This window comes from Helianthus annuus, chromosome 16, assembly GCF_002127325.2.
Source record: "Helianthus annuus cultivar XRQ/B chromosome 16, HanXRQr2.0-SUNRISE, whole genome shotgun sequence".
NCBI lineage: Eukaryota > Viridiplantae > Streptophyta > Magnoliopsida > Asterales > Asteraceae > Helianthus > Helianthus annuus.
This window is the reverse complement of record NC_035448.2, coordinates 191,738,276-191,748,714: the sequence shown is the minus strand read 5'-3', so window position 1 is coordinate 191,748,714 and position 10,439 is coordinate 191,738,276. Positions and strand designations below refer to the sequence as shown.

Below are 10,439 nucleotides of genomic sequence, written 5' to 3'. Positions count from 1 at the left end.
GGCGGTATGGTATCCCGGGAGAACGCCCAAACCAAACTTTGAAGCCAACGTAGGCCCGGTTAAGACAACATGGTTTGGTCGGAGTAGGATAACGGGACTTTTCAATTTGAGAAACGCGATGTAAGATTAAATATATTATGTAATAATATTTAATCTATAGCCATTATAATCATTTACATGATAGAGATCAAAATATATTATAACCTATTAAATAATTAGTTGGTGATTGTTGATGGACCATATTACCCTTATTAACTAATTAGGTTTCCTCCTGGGTGCTTATATAAGGAGAATTAAGTGGAGGTTAAAGGGTTATTCAGTTACACAATTACACACACCCCATTAGCCATAACATCATAATTTCGACCTCCTCTCCTAGCCGATATCCCTTTTCGGTTTTCTAAGTCCCCATCATTAGTCAGCACCCTAAGGAGGAACCAGATCACGATGACAAGCATGTCGAACTCCATTACTGGATTCTCCAACGCACTGTCTGCTATAACAGGTATGTTTTAATGTTTTCCTTCATGTATAAACAGAACTGAACCAACATGTGGTATCAGAGCATATGTTGATTAGTCAGTTCTGTTTTCGTATCCATAATTCTGGGATTGAAACTTGGAAAACGGATTTTTTTTGTAACTTTAAAACTATAACAGCCGGTTTCGAGTCATGAAGATCGACTCGAGATCTCTGTTTTCGGGAAAAAGATTAATTATATGTTCACTCAAATTCAACTGGGTTATGTTTTAGCCGAAATCTGTTTAGAAAAACTATTAATATTCAGGTTTCGGGTTCCAGAATTTATGTTTTATGTTTTAGGGTTCATCATGTTCTTGGGAAAATTCGAAAATTCTGTTATGTTTTGGAATGTTTTAGGATTAATGAGTGTTTTTTCCATGTTTGATCCAATTTTATCTTTTAACTTTATTCGAAAACTGTTATTAGATAAACAGTTACAATTTTTTCGAAATATGTTGGTAAAATTAGATCATCTTAAAACAGGAAATAATATCTCATAATCCCTTAGATTTCGAATTTTCAGTTATGATTATCACAATAAACAGCTGTTAACAGGAAGCTTCGAGATCATCAGATTACGACTCGAGACCATCAGTCTCGACTCGAGACCATAAGGTCTCGACTCGAAATCATCAGGTCCTTAAACCTTCACAACTCGAGACCAACAGATCTCGACTCGAGACCATAAGGTCTCGACTCGAAATCATAAGGGCTCAAAGGTCTACAACTCGAGACAAAGGTCTCGACTCGAGACCATAACGTCATAACTCGAGACCATAAGGTTGCGACTCGAGACCATAACGTCATAACTCGAGACCATAAGGTTGCGACTCGAGACCGTGGTTGCGACTCGAGACCTCATCATGACTCGAGATCTCATAAGATATAGTAGTCGAGACCATGGTTCCGACTCGTGACAACAAGGTTGCGACTCGAGACCTCATAACTGACTCGAGATCTCATAACTCAGTTCGATTTGCGCTAACGGGTAGTTTGCTATTAAATAATTGGTTTTGTAGTTATTTAGTTAATTAATCAGAATCAGATAATGTTTTGCAAAACCAAAATAGCTTAACTTGAATGAGCTTCTGATGTATCATTTCTGGCCAAAGCTGACTTGATACATCTACTTATCATTCAAGTATTACGAAAGCTATGTTAAGTGTGCATCATAATCATGAATGTTTTAATATCTGGCCAAATCTGATTTAATTCTTTCATAGATGGCATACTTTACAAGTGCATAACTAAAGTGATTGTTTCAATTTCTGCCCAAAGCTGATTTGTTACAACCACTTTGCACATATGCTTAAATTATTACACTTCTGGCCAAAGCTGTTTTGTCTTCGTTTAAGTAGAATTTTTAACTAAGTCTATTATTTTGATGTTAGTAATAGACAATATCACAACTTCATAATGTAAAATGGTCATTATTTATGCCTGCCTTAGTTTAACGTGCCCTTAGATCACATTAGGACTTCTTCCTTAGTATCATAACTTGCTCATCTTATTTCCACTATCAGCACCAAATCAGGGGATTCCATCTTTGACTGGTGATAACTTTGCTGCATGGAAGGATGCTCTCATGCTTACGCTTGGGCTGCTGGATTTTGATTATGCTCTAAGGGAGAATAAGCCAGCGGACCTTACCACTCAGAGTACTGCTGCTGAGCAGATACTTCATGAAAAATGGACTAGGTGTAACCGCATGTGTCTCATGTTTATGAAGCAGTCCATAAGCAATGCTATCAGGGGAGCTATTCCTGATTCTGAAGATGCTAAAACCTACTTGGCTTCTGTGGAGGCGCAGTTCAAGGGGACGTCTAAAGCACACGCTAGTACCCTTATTCTCAAGTTGGTGACAACTAAGTATGATGGGAGGAGCGGCATTCGCGAGCACATCATGATGATGAATGACATGGCCAATAAGCTGAAGGGGCTGGAAATGGAAATCTGTGATGGTTTCCTTGATCATTTCATCATTACTTCGCTTCCTTCGTCCTTTGAAGCATTCAAGATCAATTACAACACTCAGAAGGACAAATGGACAATGTGTGTACAGGAGGAAGAGCGTATGAGGATGGATCGCCATACTGATGTTGCAAACTTCACTACCTCCAATTCTAAGAAAAGGAAGAACAATTATCAGAGGAAGGATGCTTCAAAAGTCCAAAGGCCTAATCCTAATACAAGTGCACCTTCCAGCTCTAAGAACTCCTTAGGCAGTATCCGCTGCAAGTTCTGTAAAAAGACAGGACACATGCAGAAGGAATGCCCTGACTTTAAGGAGTGGCTGGCTAAGAAAGGTAACGATTATTTTATGATACTTGAGTCCTATAATTTAAGTGTTCCTGCTAATTCTTGGTGGTTTGATTCTGGTTCTATGGTTCATGTTACCAATTCTACTCAGGGATTCCTTTCAATCCGGAAGCTGGAAAGAAACCAAAGAACGCTTAAGGTTGGGGATGATCGAGAATTAGAAGTGAAGGCCATTGGAACATTACAATTAGTTATGAAAACTGGTTTATGTATTAAACTTTATGATACCTTATATGTTCCTGAGGTAACTCGGAACCTTGTATCAGGACCAAAGTTAGACATGGACGGTTTTATTGTTTCCCATGGTCATCGCAAACTCTCTATCCTCTATGATTCTGTTCTTTATGGTACTGGTGTTCTGGATGGTGGTCTCTATAGATTAGAACTAGATGATGGCTTTTCCAAATCTTTGTTGTCATATAACATTAATGAATCACTCACAAAGATGGAAGAGAAACGAGACTTAGAGACTTCATCCATGTTGTGGCATCAGCGTTTAGGCCACATTTCAAAAGAACGATTAAATCGTCTCGTAAAGGATGAAGTCTTACCTCCTCTCGATTTCTCTGATTTTGGAACATGTGTCAAATGTCTTAAAGGTAAAATGACATTAGCGAATAAGAAAGGTGCCACTAGGAGTTCTAATTTATTAGAACTCATTCACACTGACATTAGTGGTCCCTACCAAATCGCTGGCATAACAGGACATACTTCATTTATCACTTTCATTGACGATTATTCTCGTTACATGTACTTGTATCTTATTAAGGAGAAATCTGAATCTCTTACAACTTTTAAAGATTATAAGGCTGAAGTTGAAAAGCAATTAGATCGTCAGATTAAAGTTGTGAGATCAGATAGAGGCGGTGAGTATTATGGAAGACATACTGATGTGGGTCAAGCTCCTGGTCCATTTTATGAGTTTTATAAGGGCCAGGGGATTGTGAACCAATACACCATGCCTGGTACACCTCAGCAGAACGGTGTCGCTGAAAGAAGAAACCGTACCCTTATGAACATCGTGCGCAGTATGTTAGCCAACACTAATTTACCATTATTCCTCTGGACTGAAGCGTTAAAAGCAGCTGTTCATATACTCAATAGAGTTCCTTCTAAGTCTGTCCTTAAAACTCCTTATGAACTTTGGTCAGGAAGGAAACCGAGTCTAAAATATATGAAAGTATGGGGCTGCATTGCTGAAGCAAAACTTTACAATCCTTTCCTAAGGAAACTTGACCCTAAAACAGTTACCTGTTTCTTTATCGGGTATCCTGAGAACTCAAAGGGTTATCGTTTCTATTGTCCTTCCCATGTCACCCGCATTGTTGAAACCAAGCGTGCCGCGTTCCTGGAGGATTTCAAGGTCAGTGGGAGTAGTACCAACCCTTACGAAGAATTGCAAGAAGTACAAGACGCGGGGGGGGGGGGGGGATTCGTCGCTTACCATTACTCCGATTACTCCTCTTGTACCCAATGCAACTACTGCACCTGAAGCTACTGCACCAACTCCAAATTAACCTCTACAATCAGAACCCATTATACCTCATGACGAAGGCACATCAAACGCTCATAACCAAGACAATGCTTTACCCGATAATCCACTCAGGAGGTCATCTAGGCAAAAAAGGCCTACTAATTGGGATGATTATGTTACCTACCTGACTGAAATGGATCCCGGAAAGCTCAATGATCCTATCTCTTACAATGAAGCCATTAGCAGTGATCAGTCTTCTGAATGGAATAAAGCAATGATTGACGAGCTTGAATCCATGAAGAAAAATGACGTTTGGGATTTGGTAGAATTACCCAACGGAGTCAAACCCGTAGGATGCAAATGGGTGTTCAAAACAAAACTGGATCCGAATGGGAACGTTGAACGCTACAAAGCGAGATTGGTTGCAAAGGGCTACACTCAGAAAGAGGGAATTGATTATCAAGAGACGTTTTCACCTGTCTCTCGTAAAGATTCATTAAGGATCGTCATGGCCCTAGTAGCTCATTTCGATTTAGAGCTGCATCAGATGGACGTTAAAACCGCTTTCCTTAACGGAGATTTGGACGAAGATGTTTACATGAAACAACCTGAAGGCTTTAAACCTGAAGGTCAGGAGCATCTAGTCTGTAAGTTGAAGAAATCCATTTACGGGTTGAAACAAGCATCACGTCAGTGGTACCTCAAGTTTGATGAAGTCATGAAGAGGCAAGGTTTTATGAAGAATCAAGTGGATCAATGCACCTACCTCAAGATGAGTGGGAGCAACTTTACTATACTTGTCCTTTACGTAGATGATATTCTATTGGCAAGTAATAGCTTAGACATGTTGCATGAGTCGAAGCGGTTACTTTCGCATAACTTCGACATGAAGGATCTCGGAGATGTTTCTTACGTCATTGGCATCGAAATTCACCGAGATAGACACAAGGGGATCTTAGGATTGTCCCAAAAGGCTTACATAGATCGTGTCCTTACACGATATAACATGCAACAGTGCAAACCCTCCATCGCTCTAGTAGTTAAAGGAGATGTTTTCGGTTCATTCCAGTGTCCGACAACAGAGGTTGAGAAGGAGCAAATGAGCCAGATACCTTACACGTCAGTAGTCGGGAGCTTGATGTATGCTCAAGTTTGTACTCGTCCAGATATCGCTTGTATTGCTGGAATGCTAGGCCGTTATCAGACTAATCCTGGCCTAGATCACTGGAAAGCAGCTAAGAAGGTACTTCGATATCTGCAATGGACGAAAGACTATAAACTGACTTATAGAAGAAGTGATCATTTAGAAGTGGTGGGCTATTCTGATTCTGACTTTGCCAAATGCAAAGATGACAAGAAATCCACTTCAGGCTATATCTTTATGTTAGCAGGCGGCCCTATCTCATGGAAAAGTCATAAACAACAGTTGACCACAACTTCCACAATGATGGCAGAGTACATTGCTGTTTATAACGCAACCTGTCATGGAATGTTGCTTAGAAATCTGGTCACTGGACTCAAAATCGTTAATTCCATTTCTAGACCATTGAAGCTTTACTGTGATAATTCAGCTGCCGTTAGTTTCTCGAACAGTTCGACTGGAGCTGGTTTATATCTCGATACAAAATATCTATTTGTACGTGAAAGAGTTGAGGAAAATAATCTTTGTATCGAGTATATTAGTACTAAGGATATGCTTGCGGATCCAATGACTAAAGGTCTCCCTCCTAAGGTTTACGAAGAACATGTTCGGAATATGGGATTTAGTAAAGACCTTAGTTAAGCATATTGTACTAGCTTATGTTTATGATTAATGAAATTTCCTCAGTTTGATTTTGTATGTCTCTTAGAATATGTTCAACCGGTATAATGGCATATAGACAAATAAAGTTACAAGTCAAACAAAGGGCTTACGTGTATTTTGATCATGACGATTAGGTTTTAAATTAAGGCTATAGTATGATTAATGGGGGGTCCTGAGTCGCATAATGATTCAACGGCTGTAATTTTCTGCTATAGTACTTGTTTAAGGCTAAAATGAGTGTTAACTCCTGATCAGGCTTATCTAATACTCATAGTAAATGATTACTCGGCTAAGTGGGAGAATGTAAGATTAAATATATTATGTAATAATATTTAATCTATAGCCATTATAATCATTTACATGATAGAGATCAAAATATATTATAACCTATTAAATAATTAGTTGGTAATTGTTGATGGACCGTATTACCCTTATTAACTAATTAGGTTTCCTCCTGGGTGCTTATATAAGGAGAATTATATGGAGGTTAAAGGGTTACTCAGTTACACAATTACACACACCCCATTAGCCATAACATCATAATTTCGACCTCCTCTCCTAGCCGATATCCCTTTTCGGGTTTCCAAGTCCCCATCATTAGTCAGCACCCTAAGGAGGAACTAGATCACGATGACAAGCATGTCGAACTCCATTACTGATTCTCCAACGCACTGTCTGCTATAACAGGTATGTTTTAATGTTTTCCTTCATGTATAAACAGAACTGAACTAACATGCGATAGTCTAATACAAGAAAGTCGTCGTTCTAAAAAATAAATTTTAAACCTAACGAATTAAATTGATACCGACTGAAATCTTTCCTCGTAAGAGGAGGAATCCCACTAGTTGTGTATTGATTGAATTACATAGCCTTTTTAACAGGCCACAACATAAAAGAGGCCACATGGGTCCGCTCCATTGGAAAGGGGAGAAAAGAAATGATTCTCTCATTTTCTTTTCTCTTCCCTCTGTTTCTTTCCAAATTGGAAAGATTAAATTTAGACAAAAAACCTCTCATTTTCTCTTCTCTCCTTTAATGAAACTCTGGAACACAACTAAAAATTATTTTCTTCCAAATCTTTTCTTTTATCTCATTTAATGAAACTCGGGAACTCAGTGTTAGTGTTTTGATAATGGCCCATTATTCAATAATGAAAACCTTCCTCAAAATGTAAAAATGATAAAGTGATACAGGCGGGAAAACGGCGATGAAGCCCCAAATCTGAAAGAAAGACGAGTAAGTGAGCACTGTACAAGGCCACTAGTTGTTTAATCAATTGCTTAAACCCTAGACTAGAGGTACGTTATCCATATTCAGTTTTTTTTTCTTGCAGATGAATTTAATTGTACAACTTGTGTTGTGACTTCGTTTGCATGAATATTGCTATGTAAAGATCAATTCACTTCAAGAATTTGATAAATATATATGTTAATAATTTGATTAGAGTAAGTTATTATTATTATTATTATTATTATTGGAAGCCCCAATTTCCATCGTTTGCCCTAAATCTGATTGGGAGTGAAACATTTTTGAGCCATCAATTGTAAATCTTTAGGTCAAACTACTATAGAAATGCTTAGAGTTTGATTGATTTTGTGTTTGAATTTGCCTTGCAGCAACATTTTTATTATGGAGTATCAGACGACCCCAACAACAACTTATTGCCTAAATTCGGATTTCATCAGCACCCTTCCCCAAAACATTATTGAAGATATTCTAACTCGTATACCCCTCCAAGAAGCACTGAGAACGAGCGTTTTGTCAAAGAAATGGCGGTATACTTGGCGGGGTATGCCTAAACTTGTATTTACAGACAGAATGGTTACAGTGTCATCTAATCATCTTCACATACAGTTGAACAAGTATAAGCTTATCAGTGCTATCTTCCATGTTTTATTATTCCACAACGGTCCGACAATAGTAGAGTTTAGATGTTCGGTTGGCGAACTTCATATGGAGTCTGAGTTTGCCCAGATATTAAGTTATCTTGCAAGGGAAAATACAGTGAAACAACTGTTCTTTATTAATGATAATCGATCCTACAAGCTACCCGTTTCTTTCTTTTCATTTCAAGGATTAGAATTTATACATCTCCAAAATTGTACCTTTTAGTTCACTGACTGGCATTGTTTTGTGGAAAGTTGACGTTTCTGCTCAAATGCTTCAACAATTTCTTTCTAATTGCCCGCTCCTTGAGTTTATCAGTTTGGTAAGCTCTCCATATCACCAACTATTTATCAAGTTCCTCCATTTAATTAACGATGTTATTATAATGCAGAATGAACATCAAAAGGCCATTGACTCTGTAGCAGGAGGAAACACGTTTACATTTGTTAATCTTTTACCGTGTGTTCCTTTGATTCAGGTTTTGAATATCAGAGAGTACTATATGAAGGTAAAAATGAGGTTAAAGATTAATTACATTTAATGTAGGAATAAGTCTTAGCTAATTTTGACGTTCGTATTTGGTTAAAGTACTTGTGTATAGGTGGCATGCCGCATAAGCTTCCAACTTCACTTGCTCATCTCAAAGATCTGGTTTTGGATGTGTGCTTGGTGGAACAAAACGAGATTTCCTCTGCTCTTTGTCTCATTAGGAGCTCCCCTGTGTTGGAGAGAATAGTTTTTCAGGTAAATAGTTTTTAATATTATTTATGCAAGTGGTTCGTTATACTTTTAGACTTTTTAACATGTTTTATAATTAGATGTTTGATAATGACAAGTTGCCTGTTCGACAAACTCCGGCCAACTTTCTTGATCCAGAAGGCTACCCAGATTTGAAGTTGGATCATCTTGAGATGTTGGAGATGTATAACTATAGTAACTTGCCTCTTGAGATGGAATTTGTGAAACTCATCATGGCCAAGTCACCCGTGCTAAAGAAGGTACGGATTGAGCTTAATGATAATGTTTCTGTTGATGAAGAACTGAAGATGCTTAGAGATTTGGTACGACTCCCATTTCCGTGGGCATCTCATTCTGCAAACCTAATCTTTGTACGCCCATAAACCTGTTTATGAAGGCTGTTTTCTTGATGATTTTAGCTAATTTTCTTGACTAGGATTTAGGATTGTCACATAGTGCCTTTATGAACTACTTATGGACGTCTTGCACTTATCTACCGCCTACTTATTGCATCACCTTCTACAAAGTTAATCATTGTACGCCCAAATCTTAGTACGTATGTGTGTAAATGGTGGATGGTTGTGTGTATGTTCACATTCCATAGCCTGCATCTTGTACTGCTTCCATTTATGCGGGCATCACCTTCAGCAAAATTGTTCATTGGACATTTAATTAAGTCTCATCCTTTTCATAATAGTATTCTGTATCATACCAAGGTGCTCGTCGAGTATGCTTCTTAAACTTGTATAGTTATAATTGAAACTCATATTATCATAATCGACTTGTCATCACAAGTGACCTTTACGACCAAAGGTTATGGTTACTTTACAAGAATATGGCCTAGAAGTGTCAATAATGAAAGAGACACTCCATATATAGTACTTGTAAATTATGCCAACCATAATTATAACATGAGTTAAGGTAAGCCCACGCTTCCCGACAGGCAACGACTTCTCCGCGCGATGCGGCGGTGACTCGATCGGTATCTTTTCCGTTTGTTATTAATACTGTTTCGGTTCGTTACGGTATGTTAATAGTGTCGGCACTTGATCACACCTGGAGAATAACAAAGTTAAAAAGAATTGTAACAAAAAGTTAAAAAGAAAGAAGAAGAGTAAAAAAAGATGTGCGAAAAAAGTTACAAAAAAAAAACACTTGTCATCACTCATTGGTTATGTGCATTGTAAATGATATAAAGAGGGTTAAGGTTGTGTTTCCGAGTCTCGTTAAACCGGTTATTACTTTAAAATTTCAAACAGGTTATTACTTTAAAAGTAACTCACGGAAGAAAGGGCCATGCCTCGCTCATGGAACCACGACACGGTGTTCCACGAGCGTGACGTGGTGCTGATGTGGTATGTGGTTGACGGGCTCTCACACTGATCATTTACACGTGGCATAAGTGTTATGAATGTTCATTCATAAACAAGCTATTTACTAAATGAGGGTTAGGATATAATAGAAAGTTTATTTGGCTAAAAAGACTAAGAAGTAATCTTGACCATCCATTTAGTTAATCAAGGGCTAAGATTAAATGAGGGAAATTGAAGGGAAGAAAAGAGGCACATGAGTTTGTTTAGGTGCATCATAGTCAATCCAAAGCAATAGTTTCTCTCTCCTCCAATTCCCCCCATTTTTTAAACGTTAAAAACTCTTTCATACGACATTATTTTTTTTTATAAAAATTGCACAAGA

General features: G+C 38.0%; 1 protein-coding gene across 2 annotated transcripts; it reads left to right on the top strand.

Annotated features, from left to right (window-relative positions):
• Window positions 1-7,257: 7,257 nt before the first annotated feature.
• On the top strand, window positions 7,258-9,275 carry LOC110914966. 2 transcript variants are annotated; one of them, XM_022159576.2, is made up of 5 exons: window positions 7,258-7,417; window positions 7,736-8,328; window positions 8,398-8,514; window positions 8,595-8,750; window positions 8,843-9,275. In XM_022159576.2, the coding sequence occupies exons 2-5, from the start codon at window positions 8,278-8,280 to the stop codon at window positions 9,125-9,127; spliced, it is 609 nt and encodes a 202-aa protein (XP_022015268.1). In that variant the 5' UTR covers window positions 7,258-7,417; window positions 7,736-8,277; the 3' UTR covers window positions 9,128-9,275. The 2 variants fall into 2 exon arrangements, with proteins under 2 accessions (XP_022015268.1, XP_022015267.1); XM_022159575.2 differs by having other exon boundaries at window positions 7,262-7,417; window positions 8,825-9,275.
• The last annotated feature ends 1,164 nt before the right edge of the window (window positions 9,276-10,439 follow it).